We start from the raw sequence: 20,694 nt of genomic DNA on the forward strand, positions 1-20,694 counted from the left end.
ATAAGTTGTTATATTTGGAACACTTTTCCATTTAATTTGAAAAAAAAAAATAATTCTGCGTATTTGTATAAATTCGTAAATTTTTACAAGTACTTTACACGCTACATCGCGACATGATCCCGTACATTTAGTTGGACTGCTCGGTTGAATCTTCAACAACTTTTACCGCTTTATTTAAACAGCTCTCGACATTGATTTTTTTTAAAAACAAAATGCTCAATCACATGAGAAATTTGGTGGTGATTAATCGACAGAAAAGAGTAAGAGATATAGTTTAGGTATCCGTAACGGTATTGCAGTAAGTCTTTAAAGATCTTTTTTCAATTAATAGCGAAAAGATAACAAAAAATATACAGATTGTAATGTTTAGAAAAAATTAAATTAGCATAATATGGAAAAATTAAAAATACGAAAATTTTTCCCTCTACTCAAAAATTTTCTTTCAGAAATTAGGTACGTTTTCTCCTGAGACACATCACATTTTTTTGTTCGGTGTGGGGAAGATCAAAACAGAATGAAACCACATTTCGTTTTTCGAAGCCTAGAAGTTATTTTTAAAAGCGACCTTTGTTTTGTAAGCGACTCGTTTCTATGACGGGTCGCAACAAGCATTTAAGTTACGGTATCGTCGCGCATACTACAAATTAGAATATAATTAAATAAATTTGCGGGTAATTTTTGGCTTATTTTAACGTTTATTAATGATTTGTAAATGTTATTTTCATTAAAACGGTCGTATTTAAAAGTTGAATGTAAACTAAATGATTTTGTAGAACGTAGTGTTTGGTCGGGTATCGTGCCCCAAAACCGAACGTCAGTTACTTCTGATCGCCGGGCAATCGTTCTCCAGAATCCTGTGGCGGGCTTAAAGGCGGAACGAGTAGAGAAGTAAATTCATCTCGATTTTTTTCAGTCGGCCGAATGTGTTATTAAACAACTACCCGACCGGCCCTCCGAAGCGCTGAATATTTTGGACTTATGTATATCGATCGATCTTCTCTGTTCGGTATGTGGATCGGCCGTAGAATTAACATCTTTATTCGCTCGGAAAGGAACTCTGATTATCGCCGGTTCTACAAAAGGCGCTTTGTACGTTTCAGATCGATAGTAGAGTCTCTGGGGCGGACGATTTAAAAATACAAAATTAATGTACCTTTTTGTTTTAAATTATCGTATCGTTTTGGGGGACGAATCTTGTTCGGTCGAACTTAAATGAATTGCCGTTTAATGTATTTTCTTCCCTTTAAATTCGCGGAGATAAAAATATTCCTGCTTTCAAAAATTCGTACGAAGAAAAAAACGAATAGTAATTTTATTTTGCTCGATGTTATCACCATATAAGTTTTTGCGGGTTATGAAAATGGAATTTAGTAGAGCGTGAAAAACGCCATGCCCGACCGGGATTCGAGCCCGTGACCTCCGAGACGCTACTGCTCCGCCGTTTATTATTTAAAAAAATATATGTATCGCTTCCGTTGCTGTTTTTAATCGGTTTACAGAACTAATTAAAAATCTTCGTACCGATCTATTTGAAGTACGATTAAAATATTTTCTTTTACAGAAACATATTACATTGGAGTTGAATTTTTTAAAAATATTGATTCCCATAATTTTCTCTGTCTCGTTCAACGGGTACGTAAATATATAGTCAGATAATTCTCATCGTTAATTATTTTCCAGTTATTTCTTTATATTTTGTCTTCCTGTGTTCAAGTGTTTAGGTATAAAATAATTAATTTGGACTTTTGATGCTGCTCTGATAAACGTTTTACCTTCGATTCATCAAGGCAAATATTGAGAAAATTCACTTTTTTTTATCATATCAGCTCGTATTACGAGTATTATTAGGTACCGACCACAATAAAAGATCTATTTATAGAGGAGAAGACTGAATTCAGGTCGTTTATTATTGGCGATAAGAGATTTTAACCTGTTTTTTAATCTAATTACCGAAGTATTAAAAAAACAGCTATTTTTCTTTATTAAGGATTTCTGTTACATCGTTTCAAGTTAAATGTGTAAATTTAAAATTTTGATTCTTGAATTTTTTCTTTTTAATATTAAACGTTACGATATTTTTCAAGTATGGTCTTTTAAATGGCACGCCAACAAGTTTTAAACGCGTGCGTATAGTCGCTTGTTTGTGGCGTTCGAAAAAAGCAAACGAGTTTGGACATTTTCTGAATAACGGATGAAATTGAAATCGATGTAAAGTACTTTGTTTTAAAAGGTCTAACCCTGACTAGCGTAGAAAAAGAGTTAGCCTCCGCTTTAAAGGATTCTTCTGCTTCGTTTTCGGCTGTAAAAAACCGGTTTGCCCAATTTAAACGCGATCAAGATGATGTACGCTCGTGACGCCCGAAACCGTTACCTCCGACAGAAATCCACAACGCCGTATTAAATGATCGTCGACTGAGAGTACGCGAGGTCGCTTCACTGCAAGTACGATGCATCTCGATAGACCGTGTCCTAGTAAAGGGTCCTATTCGGGCTAAACGTCCGCACCCGGCCAAAAAGAAAGCGCTCTTTCACCGCGATAATGCGCCTGCTCGTACGTCTAGGATCGTTGCCGTATAACTTCGTGACCTGTACTTCATAGCTCTTCCGCGTGCGTCGTATCCGTCCGAATTCGGTTCCGAGGGATTACTTCCTCTTCCGAAACATCAAGAAGTCGGATGAAAGAGGCCGCTTCAAACGACGAGGATAAAGCTAAGATGACCGCTTGTTTTGCGGTTAGACAAATCGCATTATATCGAGGATAATAAAACGTTGTCGGTCTAAACATATCCGATCGCAAATGTTCTATTATTTCTTTGAAAAATAAAAAAAAATAAAAATTGAAAAATCTTGTGTTTCTTTGTCCGGCCGAGAACTTTCCAAACGACTCTAATGAAGTACAAATATGAATTTATCTTATAATACGTTATTATCGTGTGTTTTGTGTGTAAATATTTGATTGTCGCTTGTAAATGTATCTTTAAGTAGTAAAAATGTATTTGTTTTTTCAAAATTTTTGTTATTAAAACGGTAATATAATATTTCAGTCGACAGATTAATAAAGTTTAAATTAAATTTTTTTTATATATATTAAGGTATGGTATCTTGTTAATTTTGTCGGTTAAATCCGATCGGAACTCTGGTTTAAGCTTTTTTTTCCTTTTAGTTAAGGTATCGGTGATAAATAATATTTATTAGGTACCGTTTAAACGTAATCATCTAATAATTGTCTTAATCATTTTCTTATTTATGCGCTTATAAAATATGATGATATGTAAATTATATTAGTCGTGTTGTAAACTGTTTAACGTAATTACTTCTTTTTTTTTAATCGAATATATCGATTATATATATTTATACATTTTACCAGATAATCGGCAGATATTGTAATGAAGTTGTTAATTTACTATTAATTTTATTTTATCAAGTAAACTGTAGGAATCTCGTCGGTCATGGCCGATTACCCTCTTATTAAGCGTTAGCCTACGTACCGTTCATTATCTCTCAAAGTTTACCTACCTACCTTTCCTCTCTTTTTCGTTGTAAATTATATTAAAAATAAATTATATTCATAAAGGATGTATTTCGGTTAATTATTCATGTTTTTCCTTTTATCTGTTACAAGATGGATTTTTATGTTTGAAAACTCGATCGTTGTAATTCACGGTTTCAATTTGTGCTGTGAAAGGTATTTATTTTTTACAATTTAGGGAGTTTCATTTGAAGTTCTTTTGCGCGTTACGGTTTCTTCTGTGATATGTTAATATTTGCTACGCGGAAGGTATATGCTATATGCTAATCTACGGATTGTGATTTCGATAGATATTAAAAATTAATATTCAGACAAATCCGTTTTGACATTGTAATTTAAAACGAAAATTTTTACTCGAAAATAAATTTAAATCGTTATATCCTTATAACAGAATTTATTTAGATGTTAAAAAAATTGGTCTTATAAATCGGGCGACTTACCGATCCGAGCCGGCTCGAAATGCAGTTATTTTGTCATCTTTAACGCCGCTGCTACTAGCGTCACTTTTGGTTGTCTATATTATTACTCTCGTTTATTGTTATCGATCGGAAGCCGGTGTGAACTTCAGTGCGGTATAGTTTGTTTTTTCGCAGTTGTGTTTTTCTCTTATTCGATCGAGGAAAAGGTTACTGTAACGGAAACTTACGGGGTTCTAGACGCTTTCAAGAAACACGTTAAATAATCGCGGAAAAATTTCCGAATGCCAGTATTTCGCAAAGAGTAGCGTACACGATTCGGTTAAAAAATTTGCGTACAACCGGTTCGGCATCAAACAAAATAAAATAGGTCTCGTTAGAACTCGAAAGACTAGCCGATGTTCTTTCTTTCTGTTTAGCCTTCGGAACCGACGTAAGATATCTTCAGAGGATGATATTATGAATGTAAATGAAGTGTAGTCTTGTACAGTCGGTCTGTCGACCGTTCCTAAAAAAGCGTGGTTAATTGAAGCCCGACCGTCAAAGAACACCGGTATCCACGATCTAGTATTCAGAGAAAATATAGCCGATATATTCAAAGAAAAATTTGTGCCGGTCCAAAAAATCCGTAGATAAGTTATCGCAAAAATTGTGTAAAATACACATGTCGCAGTAAGATTCTTCGCGATTTAAATTTGAAATCGTATCGTGTTTTTCAAATTATTGCGACCGGTTTTTCAAAGACATTTTCGATAGACAAATAGATCCTTTTTAAGTGGATTGCCAGTACAGAAGTGTCCGTACAACTTTCGGACTCTACGCTCAGTTAACAGATGCGAAAAAGAGTACGGTTTCTTCCGACAATATAAGGCGAATGTCACATCAAACGATTCACTACCGCACGGGTCCGTGCGGCTTTTACAACAGTAATCCAGATTTGTCCCTACCGATTTTTGCCTTTAGGGCTATTTGACGGATAGAGTTTACGAATCGAATCCCCACTCGATCGATGAAGTGAAGGCGAACATTCAACAACAAATCGATGGCGTTAACAACGACGTTTTACGTCAGGTGATTCTCAATTATGATCGTTCGATCACAGAAATGTATCGCTGTGTAGGCCGATCGTTTCGAACAGCGCTTGTAAAAATGCAATAAATATGTAAACCTTTGCTAATGTAAATACAGAATTTAATATAATTTACGTTTTAATTTTTTTAGAATGTTACTTTCGCAGCAATGTTTAGTATAGCGGTTCGGTTTTAAGTCGGTCACCCTGTGGTAACAGATGCGCTGTTCGTTTGTAATAAGTTACTGTATATACTCATTTTCTTAATTTTACGGCGGTCAGTCGATTTACTTTTTGTTACTGTACTTACCTTAATAAAAGTGGACCTTCCCTGAAGTGTTGCGATCGGTTAAAAAATGTTGGTACCGGCAAACTTACATGTAATCAGATGGGAAATACTTCTGTAGAGTTCTCGCTTATGAATCTTTGGAATCGACTGGACGACTCGTTACGTTTGTTCGACTTGTATTATTGGGCAGTAAAATAAAAGGTACACGGGAAAATCAAAATATCTAATCTTTTTTTTGACATTTTCTGGTATTATCGAATGAAATGAAGTAAAAAACTATCGTTCACTGCGATTATGAATCGACAAATTGAGTTTTATTTCAGTCAGCCCGATCCAGGTAAAGTAGAAGAGGTTTCTCGATAAGCTCTGATTGGAGTATTTTTATACAGTCGTATGTAGAAAATTCACCGAAGCGATCTACAGGTGTAGCCGTCTCTGTCGAATCGGACGACTAAAAGTTTGGTTTACATAACGACCTCACCATCTCATATATCGTTACGATGTTAACGAACGCTTGAATTACCGTTCGATGATTTGCGTTTAGTCGTGTGGTTTTCTACGGAGGGAACGGAAAACCTCAATTCGAATACCACGGATATCTGGATGCAAATCCACAAAAAAACAATCGGTAGCCTAAATGGATAAAGGCGATAACGGATAAGTAATGATTTATCTACAGAGTTACTTATTGTTTTAAGCCCACTTTCAGGCAGTAAATATCCATTTTTCTCGATTTAATCGAGAAGTAGTTGTATTTACTTAAGATCCAGATTTAAAGGTGATTCGGGAAGAAAGGGAGTAAATTGGGAACTGATTATACAGCTTGAAATAAGGAAAACGTTCATACAAACATAAATGCTTTTGTATCGAGTTACGGCTAGCGAAAAATTTTGCCCGGATTTCAGTTGTCCATGTGAAAGGAGGATACTGCAATTTTTAAGGCGTTAAAGAACGGGAGAACGCGAGGGTTTCTTATGTTTTTCGATTGATAAAAATCGAATAAAACATGTGCCAGAACTGAATCTCCCGTACTTTTCACGATATCCAACGTAAAACAGAAAACTTCGGTGACGAGAAACGCAGGTTTCATCACCGAAGTTTTTTTTAGGCTTGAAGCTTAATAACATTGTTAAATGACTAATAAATGGGTAAATTCTATTAGCAAAACTTATAGAGAATATAATTCTAGGAAAATTGAATTAATAAAATCTGGGAAAAACAACAAAAATAAAGTCGGCTTTTATTATCGAAAACAAAACGGAAAAGAAAAATTTTATGAATGTGTAAAAATTAAAAACAACTGTATTTAGTCCGATAAATTGAAAAAGGTACGCATTTATTAGTCTTTTAACAAACTTACTGTATTTCAAACTTAAAAGAATGCGTTTATCTTCACCAAAGTTTTCTGTTTTACGTTGGATATCGTGAAAAATACGGGAGATACAGCTCTGGGACCTGCTTTATTAAATTTTTCATGTCAAAAATCATAAGAAACCGTCAATTTTATTCCTTAAAGATGTTCGTATGACTTTATTTCATCAGGATAACTGAAATCCGGGCGAAATTTTTCCCTAGCCGTAACTCTGTAACCAAGCGTTTTCGGACATGTGTTTGTGAACTTTTTTCCTACTTCAATCTCTAGATTCAGTTTTCAAATTATTACGCTTTACTCCTGGATCGCTCTGTATATGTTTCGGCTGATCGCTTTTGTCCATTACTTTCGTCGAAGTCCCCAAAAGATTACATCGAGGGTGAAAGTATTCAAATTTTTTCTCTCTTTTTCTTCTTCTCCTTCGGCCCGGATCCTGCAGTTAAGTATTACACAGCCCAGTGGAGTGTCCTTTACTGTAACGAACCTGCACCTCTTGGCCCGCCTCAAACCCGCAGAGTAAGATCTACCAGGCCCGGCTATGCCGTTCCGGTTCCCGGATCGGGGAATGAATGGTCATTTATTTTAGACGGAACCAAGTCGGAACGGGGACTCGGTCTTTATGCCAATGCCTCTAACGGGGACATCCCGAGCGGGGCATCCCCGCCGGGACTCGGTCTTTTTCGCTCGGGAGTACGAGAGTCCCCGTACCTCATCACTACCTTCCACTCGTGCAAGCACTGCGAACGGCATCTCCGCAGAAGGCTGCCGTTGAAAGTATTCAAATTAAATTATATTAACCGTACGGTCAGATCTCCACCGGATCGATTACCGACAAGATTTATATGTTATGTATTAATAATATCAGTAATTTTATTAACCGGTTGTTCTCGCACATACTTCAAATTTTAATTACCGTTTAATTTAATGCGACAAAAAAATATTTTTTTTTTGTAGCGCTGTTTTTTATACCCCTGGAAAGATATTTAACCTAAAAAATGTATTATTAGAATTATACGGTTGTGAATTGTAGAGTTATTGTAGAATTATAGAGAATAAAATGTAACATTTTTTTACGGTAAAAAAAAACAAAAAAACAAACTGGAAGTAAAGAAAAACCTTATTTAGTTTTTACCGACTATTTAGTTGGCTGTTCTTTTCTTGATTTGATCTTAAGCTACTATTTTAAAATTTTAGAAGTTACAGGACGGTGCAGTTTTACCGTCAAGTTTTCTGATGCCGTATCGTCAGTCGCATTTTTTATCGTAATTACGTTCGTACGGGTTTATTTTAGGATATTTATGCTTCTTGTAAATTAATAGTTTAAGGTGGAAGAATAAAGCAAGGGGATGAAACGGTATTTAAAGATGGCTTCGGTAGACGAATAAGGGGAGGTTAAAAGAAATAAGATAGCGGCAAGTGAAGAGATGTTAATAGGAAAGCGGCAATCTCTTCTTTAATGTTTCAGATTTATGTGATTATTCTATTCAAGCGGTCGGTAGCTCTGCATTTATTGGAGATTGAGACAAAAGCTGGACAAAATTACAATTTTATCCCTTCTCAAATCGAACTTCTTGCGGTCTGCGCTTAACTCCAGCTCGGCCGCCGACTGCCGGACACCGGTCGGTCCGCCTCTATTGTCTTCGACCGTTCTTATTTCTGTTGGTCTGTAAGCTTAGCTCTTCTTCTGCGTTACGTTTCGCGTTCGTTTTCTCTTATTAATGCTCTTGTCCTGTCTTGCGACATCCTTTGTTTTTGTTTTGTTTTTTAGTTATTTATTTTTAACCTAAAAATACGGCCGACTTATCTCCGCCGATCTTCGGACCGGTCACAATAACTATGTATTTACTGGCGCTTCAATTCATGTTACTTTTTAACATAAACGTCACCGAACTCGTTAAATTAAATTTGTTCCTTATTTATTATTCCGTCTCCTTTTGTTTTAAGGATGTTAGGTATTTTTTAAATGCGAACATAAAAATTTTATCGCTCAATTTTGTTGTAAATTAATTATTATTAATTATTTTCGGTACGCTAGCTAGTTTATTCCGGGTTTAATATTATTATCTTATTCGTAACGCGTTTATTTCCTTTGTCCTTAAACGATTTACATTAGGGTTTTCTTATTTTTATTATCTATTTATTTTTGTATTGAAATCTCTAAACTTAAAACGCGGTTTTATTTTTATATACTCGTATTTCGCTTGTATAAACAGAAAACGTCTTTTGCCTTTTTGGTAATTTTTATCGTAAATTTAAACGCCGCTGTTCTTTTGTACAAGTAATATCCGTGTTGTAGTACACCGTATCTTATTTCGTTGTTTTTTGGTTTTTTTTAAAGATCGTTCCATTATTTTATATTTAAAATACTATGTATCTTAATTTTAAAAATAATAGAAAATTTTTCTTGAAATAGATTTGGAAAATATTTATAAATCGGTTTTATAATTTTGTATAAATAAAGCTTTCTTTATTTTTATCGTTATTATAATCTTATCGGATAAACCGTAACATTACGCATTTCATTGAATTTTTTACAGTAGTTATATTAATTTGTAAATAAATAACAGAAAATGTAATTTATTTCAGAATTGTTTAAAAACTGGAAAACAATCTTAACATATATATTTTTAAACTTGTTACTTAACAGAATTTTTAATGTTATCCATCATCCATTTTTTTTAGAGCCTGTTTTTTTTTTGGTGAGGGGATAGAGATACGGATCGTAAATGTTTCGGGGGATTACCCCGTATGTATCGCAGAGCTCGGATATTTATGTCTATTTGCAGGGTAATTCTTATTTAATAACGATTTTCTTTTTTAGTGGCATTTAGTAGTGAATTAATTTACGAGTATTTATAAACTATTGGACGGATCGTAGGATTTTCTCCGATCATCTTCTGGATCACAGATAGTAAATTAATAGTTTAGGTCCTATGAAGGCGACTGAGTTACCTCATTCTGTCAGGTTTATTCCCTTTCAGTCCATCCTCTGAAAACCATTCTGGTGCTGTGCTTTATCAGGAATGCGCCTTGTGGGGACCAGTTATACACACTTTCTTCAAGATTTGAGGTTGTGTGGTGGCTGGAGGTAGTCGATTGCTTTTCAGCGAGTTTTGGGGCGATTAAGAAGAAGGAATCTTGGTATAGAAGGTTCTTCTTGTTCTTCCTCCGGTTTTCTGTTACGTAATTTCTGCGCTGCTGTTGAAACGGCTCTTTTGCTTCTTTGTCGGTTTTCTTCTCTTCTCTCATCGTGTGCTCTGACCGTATTGTTTTACAACTGATAATTTTAGAAAAACTGTGTGTCCTTAGAAGAGCGTCACAGCGGAGACTGTAGGTCTGTTGTATTTCTTTGTGGGATGACTACCGCTTTTCTTTTGAGTCTTCTTCTGGGGTATTTGTTCAGTTCTTCCGATCTAGCGGGACAAATAAAGATCGAGTTGCTAGCGTACGCGAGTACGCGCAGGTCGCGATAATTCGTATTCGTTTCAATACGTCATCGCATCCAGTAAATTTTCATTTTTTTCAATTCGCTTCTGGTTGCACGTGCAGCCGGGAAGCGTATCCGTCGGGGCCGCGATGCGAAAACGTACGCTGTAAAGCCGATGATGCTGTCGGAACAGGATCGTCCGCAACAAATTTACCCGAAGAAAAGATCGGGATTAAGGACCTTTCACTTTCAGGCGGTTTTTGAAGACAAGTTAGAACTTATATTTATTTTGATCGACTGGCGTCGATAGAGAATTTTTTTTTGAAGCTTTGTGGTATCGACTGCTACGGTCATTAATTCCTTCCGCATGAAAAAAATAAAAATAAAATTATCTTTTCCTCCTCTAAAAAGAACACAAGCGACGTAACACAAGCGACAAGTGAAGGACTAGTCTTATCAAAAAGAGCTTCTAACATAGACTTTACAATGGTTATTGAAACCCTGAAATCACAACATAACAAGAGTGAAAAGGTCCTTGTTATTTTAAAATCTCTCTAACCATTTCTTTCAGAACTTTGTCAAAAATATTAAACAACACTTTATTTTGATAAAAATTAAAACACGATGAAAAAAACACTTTTAAACACAAAATGACAAGGGTGTAAAAGGTCCTTACCACCTAACATCACACAGATCAGTTACAATGAAACATCAGAAACACGTATCAAAACTATCTTGTTAATCAAAAATTAAAAAATACACCTTTTATTATAAAATTCTTGATGGAAACATACGATCAATCTCTTCTTCCATATCCTGTGCATATGACGCAATCTTTGTCGTTCTCCCGATCACAATGTTCCTAGCGTGCAAGTAGCAAACCTTTGACGTCGTCTTGACTTCTTGTATAGCTTCTTCCTTGTGGATAGAACAATTTTAAAATCTCGCAAGGGTGATGTCCATGACAATCGACACATAACTGGTGGGTCACTGCATGGGACATCGAGCAGTGGCTCACCACAAACGCAGATTTGTTTCCCGGTACACCTCGCCGCTGTATGTCCAAATCGTTATCCAAAGCATTGCAGTGGAGTATAAAAGGACGTACATCCCATCTACGAAATCCTGCCTTCTTCATTTCCGGGCTCCGGTACCCTTATCTACGGGGCAATCGCTGCCAAGGGCCAAAGCGACTGGGCGGCGCAAGACTTCGGCAGAGTAATCTCACTGCAGTCCACCCTCGGCTCGGCTCTACAACCGAGAAGAGGGATGGCACTTCCCGTCCGCAATTCGGCCAGCGTCGGCAAAAAAGATCAGATTCAGCGGGGGGCGGTCATGCCTCCCGCCCACCGCTGAAAAACCAGCGAAACCGAGAAGCACAATCTCAACCGGCTCGGGAGTGCCAATTCCATACGCCACACGAGCTCCTGATCAAGACCGTTTCCCCGTTGGACGACATAAGTGAAGGTACTGAAGTACCGTATCTCGCTGCCTGCCCAGGACGTGTTCGTAGATGTTATTGCACGGACGTGGGGTTTGATTTATCCCGGGCAGTAGTATTATTTACGATTTTGTGTAATATTTTTAAACATTTTTAATTCATAATTAGTATTTTTGGAATTAAATTACTTTCTGCGTTTTTATAAGCTTAGATGTTATCTTTTACCGTCGTTCTTCTATCGTGTTTGTTTATTCCCTCCGGTAATTTTGCAATATTATATTATTGTATACATATTGGTGAATTTTTACGCGACATTCAATACACAGAGATAAATTTTAATAATGTATATTATTAATTTTACCTTCAGTAAAATTCAGGAAAAAAATAGATTTTGTTTAAAATAATTATTAGTTGAGAAGCGCAATAAGTTTTCATACTGAGCACTAACGTAAGAGTTATTTTAAATGTCGTTTATGAATGATGGCGTTATGCATGTTATATTTGCATTCCGTTCAAAACTAGAGGACTTTTGCTTCCACGAGTTTATTTCAATTAATTTCCGTTGTCTGTGATTTACGGTAAGTTTTATCGTATAGGATTACGTACGGATGACTTAACTAGTTTTAACGAAACTTGAAAAAATTAACTTAATCGCAGTCGATATCGATTTAAATAATTGGAATGTTAACGTCTGCTATTCTCCACGTTAAGTATTTTTCAACGTACGGCTTCTTCTTTACAAACAATACTATCAAAAAAATTACCAGTTTTTGCGGTAACTCGTTATTGAAAATAGGATCGATCAAGTTTACACTTAAATCTTATGTTAAACGTTCTTTCTCATAACCGGAAGGAAGTGGATTTTTCGATGAAATAAAAAAAACCTGTTTGCTTTTGATAAATCTATTTTCATTCTGCTAGCTTAGGATGAAATTTAATAAAAAAAATAATCGCAACCGATGTTGCTAAAGCAAAGAGAATACTTTGTACAACTCTCACGAATACTTTTTTTGGAAGTTCAAACGGGAGTTATTTCCGCCAATCATAAACGCGGTCAGTTTTCTTGATATGATGTACACGCTGAGGACGAATTTTAATCGAGGGTTTTCCTTTGGAATAAAATTTAATACCCAGAAGAAGTCGTTCATATCGGTTTAAATAAATTTCTGTGAAGATATCTAAACGGGTCGGTAATTTATTTAAATCGGCTTGGGAACATTAATTAAAATATTGTATTACATATGCTGTGTTACCGGTTATATTTTGTTTGGGTGTGCGCGCGCGGGCGAGTGCTTTATATCATCGCTTATTGCGTTCTGTTAATCGTTTTTATAGAATTCATTTGAAATTGTGATGTTAGTTTTTTTTTGTTTTTGTTTTTTGTTAATTAATTTATTGTTTTTTCTCTGTTGCAGGCTTATGAACTGTCGACATTGACGGGAACGCAAGTGATGTTATTAGTCGCCTCTGAAACCGGTCACGTGTATACATTTGCGACGAGAAAGTTGCAACCGATGATCACATCGGAAGCCGGTAAAGCTTTAATACAGACGTGCCTAAATTCTCCCGATCCGTGTCCAGCCGGTTCGAGTGGCGATCAAAGGATGTCGGCGACGGGATTCGAAGAGACGGAATTGTCGTATAACATCGGCGACGAGGAACAAAAAGTAAGACAACTTGTGTACGGTGGTGTAGGGGTCGGTCAGACCCCGCCTCCCTCTCATCAATATCCTTCCCATCACCAACAACATCCGCACCATATGATGATTCACGCTCAAAGTCCACCCTCGCATTTAATACCCTGTTCCAGTCCGGGTCCTATGTTGGGCGGCAGCGGTTATCAACAACAACAACAGAACTGTCCGTCTCCGTTATCTCATTCCTCATATCCACCGCCCCATCCCCATATGTCGCATTCTCATCCGCAACGGTAAATTAAATTCGTTCTTAACCGTCATTAAATTAAACCTCCTCCTTAAATCTTCTCCCTTTCTAATCCTTCCTGATTTACAACCGCATCCGTTCAGTCACCTCAACATACACAAACCTCAACATTTTTTATCAGTTTATCGTTATTTTTAAAAGACCAGAGGTTGCTATTTTTTTTTTTTTTAATTGTACCGTAGTAGTATTTAAAGAGTTAATAATCCCTCCGTAGCGTATAATTAATTATTTAAAAATATATTTTTGAAATAAGATGAGGAAAATATTTATATAATAAAAGAGGACTAGGATATTAGTGTTCGGGAAACCGTGATATCCATAAGAAATTTAGGAGATTCCCTGATTTGCAGAACGGGATTTTTATTATGTAAATAATTAATTATTTGATGTATCTGGAGATCAGTTAAAACAAATATATATAAATTTATCGTATATATATATTGTTTTTATTAATTGCGTTATACATTTTCCCCCTTTTTTATTAAACGCTTTTCATTTACGAAGAGAAAATTTAAAACTCGATACGTTTTGGTCGTGCTTCCTTCGCTTGGTATTAGATTTGTTTGAAATTCAAGCCGATTAGATTAATTTAGTTTTTGTTTTATCTGATTTCGGTTAGCCCGAGATTAATAAGCACGATTGTACCGATTTAAGGGGGAACTAAATTCTTTTTCATCGTTTATCGATCGTTGTATCGCATCATATATCGGTATAGCTCGAATATTATATAATAGGCGGGGAGTTCCAACCGTTCGTCGAAATATTGCCGTCTATTATATATGTTTGCTTAGAATTATCCTATTTTTATGATTTCCTCGTTACTGTTTAGAAATTTTCTCTTTTTATGATACGTTATTCGTCGTTAAGGTTATGATATTTTTTTAATATAGATTTTTTTGTATGTATATATGTATGATATATATTTAATCTTTTTCCATACTTGAACCTCTGGTCTTCTCCGACTTATTGTTTTTTTTTATGCATTCTGTATTTTTGTGGTGTATCGCTCAGTGCAGCTTTATATTTTATTTGGTTATATTGTTTTTTTGAAACGGTTATTTTTATCTGTCCCAATTTTTTTCTTATTTATTTTTATTTTTATTTTTTTTATTACATTTATTTAAATAAATGAAGATTTATGTTTTACGTTATTAAAATAATGAAGATATTTTTTCATTAATTGAATTTAAGTGTTGTGTTTGTAAGTATAAAATAATTTTTAAATTCCTTATTTTCTTTAAGAAATATAAAAAAAAGGTATTTTTATGCTTTTATTATCTTTGATTTATTTTAAAAAAAGAACCTTCTTAACTGTGATAACACATTTTTAAAAAATTTTCTTGATAGCTCAAAGCGTTTAATGTATATTGATAAATATGTTTTTGTAGCTATGGTTTTTTGTAATTTTTTTATGTTTTATTTTACGGTATATTATTCTATTTTTGGAAAATTTAAGTAGTTTATCTGTTTTTCATGATATTATCTTCTACTTTTTTTACGAAGTATCATTGAATTTTTTTTAATTTTTTTTAAAAAAAATATTTTCTTTTTGTATATAGTAAATGAGTTAGTTTTGTAGTTTTTAAAAAAAAAATATATTTTTACTTTTAATATTTTACGAATTATGTACAGTATGTTTAGGTAAAATGTACAAATATTGCACTTCAAAAGAGAAAACTATTTAATTATATAAGCATGCTGTTATTCGCTGCACTGAGTTATATGTATAATTTGTTTTTTCTGTGTGCATGATTTATTGGTGTCATCGTTATTTCATCACCGTTTTCATTCGATAGTTTTTTTAATCAAAGCATTACCGGTCTTATTTTATTTACTTTTTTTTTGTTAATTTGTCAACGGCTCGATTAATATTTCATTCATTTTTTAAAGATATTTAATACTACATTGTATTCAGCGTAAGTGCTGCCCTAGCTAGCTGTTGTTTTTAAGAGTGAGATTTCAACGCAGCGTGTGCGATCGGTTAGTGCAGCAACGTACCGGGTGACTGGATTTGTTAGTCCTCACCAAAATTTATTTAATATTCTATCGTGTATCGTGTTTTTGAGTACAGTGATACAACTTATCTACAGCCGCCTCGTAATTAATTCGTAAGTAACTCGATTCAGACGGCGCCAAATCAAAACGTCAAACGTACTCGTAAATCGGATTATAAATCGAACGTAAAACATCAAAACTTATAATTTGTACGCGTAACTTTCAAGACGGTCTGTTACAACGCCGTGCGATTTGTTTACAGCAGAATAGGTCTTAAAGCGATCTAGTATATGGGAGAGTTCGTTTGAATTTTGATCGGTCCTTTAGTTCTATTTTAATTTTTTTTTCTTATCGACTACGCTTTCGTAAAATCTGACAAGATTTAAACCGATCAGAAATCATAATCGAACGATATGATATTTATTTTTAATCGATAAATACTGCGTAAACTTTTATCGATATATATTAACGATAAGTATTATTGTTGGAATCTCTTCGATTTAAATTTGAGTATTTATTATTATTTTTTTTTTTGCAGAGTTAATGCCTTATTGTAAATTTGTATTTTGTATAAAAACGTATAGAGTAATAGACCTTTCTGTACTCGGATATTATGTAAATAATATGTATTAGTGTGTTTTTTCTTCGTGTCGTGTTTTAATAATTCTAGGACATCTCAAACGATTTTAAATATCGAGTATATAAATCGTAATACTTTATAAAATAATGTTACTTTATACGTGTTTACTTTAATGAGATACATCTACGTTTTCCGTGATATCTGCGGTCGTATTTACTTTGCCTGTAGCGTTATACCGACCGCAGTATAATCGATGTAATATAACGTCGTACATCGTATATCTAGAGTAAATGTGCTTTTGCATAAAACCGTATGTGTAGTATTATATTTATTATTCTTCCGGGTGTTTCCGTATAATAGAAAATTTACTGGAATTTCTTAATCTTAATTATAATTTTCACCGCGGTAACAACTAATAAAGAGATAAACTCCTCGATGTCGATTGTAAAATCTCGACTCGCTTTTTCTTATAAATCTCATCCGCCGCTGAAATATAATTAAAAAATAATTACTATATAGAAATTATTAACGATTTTGTAATTATACATGTCTCTTACGTTGCAGTGTAACTTCTAATAGTATAGTACTCCTGCGATACGTGCGGTCGAGTACAAATCCTATACGTCTGATCGTGCTGCCCGCTGTTGGTGCTAATATTTTCACCGGTTGACCGGACTCGACCGCCCTTTCTTTATTTCTTTATTCTTACTTAAAAAATTTTGACGTTTTAAAAATTTCATTTACTCTTCGTTTCGATTTATTTCCTCTGTTACTAGCCTCGTGCCTCTTAATAAATTCGTGATCTTTTTCGCGCATTCTATTTTGAGTTCTTTTTATTCGCAGATTTATCGGGATTTTAATATTTATTTGAAAAATCTCTATCTAAAATGTGCGACGCGTTTCTTGTATTCTTTTTATCAAGATGTTTCAGGTCCTTAAAGGTAACAGTATTTGTAATAAATAAATGCGATGCGCTTATTTATTTATTTTTTGAAGAAAAATGAAACGGACGGTGAAATAATCGACCCTTGCCGGATGTTAAACTTGAAACTACCCGATTCAAAAGCCAGTGTGTCGATATTTACCTCGACCGAACCGGAAAGTTTACAGTACATGCCCTAAATTATATTAAAACCACCTGTTATTTATTTTCATAAAAACGGTATATTATGATGTCGACACCGCACATCTGTTTCGACCTCGGTTTATTTTTACGATCGTTGCCGTTTATATATCATTTTGAACCGTGATTTTAGAGAAAATAAAAATACACACGTTACCTTTTATCGATTGGTTTTTCCCTCGATGAAACCTGTAAATACCGTTTGTTACAATTCAAATTTTGCTCCGTTATCTATCTTATATTGTAGATCGCCGTATAAAAATTCCTGATGGTTTAATCGTTGAAAAATCGAATGTAGATTAAAAAATAGATCGATCATATGTATGCATTAGGCTTAAACCCGGTTTTAACGTCCGAATCGGGCTTTTAAAACAAACAGTAAACGGTCTTCGAATGGATCTACAGATAAAGCCGCTGTTAACAAACTGTATGAATATCCAGAAAGCGGTACTTTTGCGCGTCCCTTTTGCGCACCGCGGGAAAGATAAAAGGATAAAACGACAAACGAGATGTATAACGTTTACAAGCGGTGGATATTCAAGAGTATTAGAGAGAATCGAAACGATTAGAATCCGCTACTTCGGGCCTCATCCGCGCGGCAGGACTCGCGTTTTGCCCTCGATATAGGAAAATCGGAGTATCGTTATCCGATACGAGAGCAGATCGTTAACGATTTGTGTACGCGGGTTTAAATATTTTCCCCGAGTGACATCGTTTGTAGCGAGGCTTAAGTTAACTTTAAGGAAAACTCTGTCGCCCGTCTCGAGAAGCGAGTTGCGAGTGAAACGTTTAGGTAAGCGTTCTTCCGACTGAACGAGGTAATCTGTGTAATCCGTCCGGATGAAAGAGAATGAAATTCTAACTGTAGAAACAAAAATTTCCACATTCTTTAAGGTTTTGTAAGCGATCTCGCGGTGTACATTTAAATTATGAAAAATTAGCATTTAAAAATTTCATTTTACGAACGCCATTCGTTTGCGTTCTTCTTCGATAACGCTAACGAATAATAAATTCTGCCGATGTGAAATTTGAACCGATCGCTTTTATTATTAACGATCGAAGAATTATTCGCGTTCGGCTTCGGTCATCTTTCGGATTATCGGAGCTCATTCCGTCTGCGGTTTCTTGAAATATCCGAGATGAGAGCGATGTGTTTGTGGATTTAATAATTTTACGTCGACCGGTTCATCGATAAGCTTTTATTCCGAGTTTTCGAGACCCGATCGCGAATAGGTTTGGGTTTCTTTCAGGTATACTCTCGAACGTCTGAAATATTGTCCGGCCTGTGAAAATTGTAAAGTTATAATTATAGCTGTCAATAGATCTCCGACGAAAGGTAAAAACGGTTCTAATAAAAATCTGTTTTCCGAATATCGTATACTTAATCGGTTTTGCATAAAAAGCCGATTTTCATGAGAGTTGTATTAAGATTACAGAATCTTTTTTTGCTCTAAAGATAGTATTAGAATATAGATCTGTAAAGACCTTCCGAATCGATTACTCGCATTCGTAACTAGGACGCTTGTCCGATCTAACGTTTAAACGTTTTAATTGTTATTATTTTATTTTAAGTTCTTAACTAATTTTTTTCGTATCGAATAAAGAAAACATATACTAGTTTCATTTTATTATAATTAAAAGACCGGTAATGCTTTGATATATATATTTTTTATTTTTAAATGTTTTCTTATTGTGTTTGTTGGTATTTTTCTATATTTTCATCAAGTCTGCATGTGAATGTTAATGATGATTTTTTTTCTAGAAGTAAGGATTTGTTAATCGATTGTGTTATATAATTAAATAATTATGAACTAGTTATTATTTTATTTTATTATTATTATTATTATTATTATTATTATTATGCTATATACATATATATTTAACTAAATCAGAGCGTTATGTTCTGTAGATATTATAAATGCACGGTTTATATATAAATATGTGTGTGTAGATGTGATCGGCGGAAAATATTTAGGGGGAAAAAAGAGTAAAATTATATTTATACAAATTGGTGAATTTATTTGAATGATTTTGGTTATTGACGTATTATTTATTAATAAAATATTTGACTGTCGTTTAATTATTCCATGTTATGTGTTTTTTTAATTATTATTATTAAATATAGGTTTTAAGATAAAATATATGTGTGCGTTTTTATTTTAAATAAAATTATCATTATTTTTTAAACATATTTTCAATCGTTTGTGATGAATGCAATTTCCATTTTGTTTAAATGGACCTACTCTTTGCGTGAACAGAATGAAATTTGTCTTTTGTCGGGCGGAATGTGACCTACAATTCGGTGGGTTCGGTGTACCGATATATTTTACGCTGTAAAGAAGGCGAAAAAAAATCGTTTCATCGTTTTCCTTAGTAGGCCTTGACCGGGATTTTATTATAATTAAAGACGGTCGTTCTGTTTTCTACCACAGTTTTCGAATTTTGAAAGATCTGTTATTTCCCGCCCGATGTATATAATAAAATTAATTTCCATTCTTTATCGCATATCGTTTTAATCGATTTATTTCTATTAAAATCGACTGCATTTTAGTATAATATTGTTAACCGGCAAAGCCCTATTAAATTTTTACTTTTATCATATGTGAATTCAGTTCTACAGTCTTGTGACGATTCGGATGATTTAAATTAGCCTTTAGAATACCGATTTAAAACGAACGTCTGGATATACCTGTAATAGTAGTACGATAAAAATCCAATAAAATCGTCCTACCGCTTAATAAAATTTTATTACAAGATTTAATAGAATTATTGATGCGGAAGATTTGAATTCAGAAGTAAAAGGTTTTCCGTGTTTTTAACGACATTTTATCTATCTGTTCGTCGGACGCATCCGAATTTACGATCTAAATAAGTCTTTTTCTAATCCGTAGGAAAATGTTTGTTGAAAACAGCTGCGGCGACCTTGTCGAGTTTACGTAGTAATTAATTTTATTTTTTCATATATATTTTAAACTAATTCCTAATATGCATATATTCATTCGATAGTTTTAGGTGTAAGAACTATATATAAAAATTACCCGCATCTGGATGGCTTCCATTATTATAATATATAGGTCCGCATATAGCTCGTTTGTTTAAAGGAACTTGTTTCATTCTATCTGGTAGAATCGAGTACGGCATTTTTACATGTACGTCGACTAAAGTAAAAAAAAAAAAAAAATTAAAATTTGTTAATGCCGTTTAAATTGTAATTAAAAAATTAAGTAAATAAGCAAAATGGAAATTAACCGATGTGGCAAGATACGTTACTCTATAAAGCGAATGATTTACCCCCACCTGCGATATCGAACGCCTCCTTTTTATAAGAAATAAATGAGTCCTCCAAAATATATATATATATATAATTCATGAGAAATTCTTTGTTTTATAACAAATAGTAAATTATAAATGCGACATTATTTCGTCATATTTTTAATTGTTGTTGAATATTTTAGATTTAAAAAAATTTAATTATCCATTTTAAAATAACGATAAAAATCGTTATTTAT

At 34.1% G+C, this 20,694-nt stretch overlaps 1 protein-coding gene across 1 annotated transcript in view; it reads left to right on the forward strand.

The window, feature by feature from the left end:
* bs (serum response factor blistered) overlaps positions 1-20,694 on the forward strand; it is a 339,616-nt gene that overhangs the window by 93,236 nt on the left and 225,686 nt on the right. Inside the window, exon 2 of the mRNA XM_075371351.1 lies at positions 12,959-13,210. Coding sequence (XP_075227466.1) covers positions 12,959-13,210 — 252 coding nt within the window. The remainder of the gene's footprint in view (positions 1-12,958; positions 13,211-20,694) is intronic.

Source organism: Lycorma delicatula, chromosome 7 (genome assembly GCF_047948215.1).
Source record: "Lycorma delicatula isolate Av1 chromosome 7, ASM4794821v1, whole genome shotgun sequence".
Taxonomy (NCBI): Eukaryota; Metazoa; Arthropoda; class Insecta; order Hemiptera; family Fulgoridae; genus Lycorma; species Lycorma delicatula.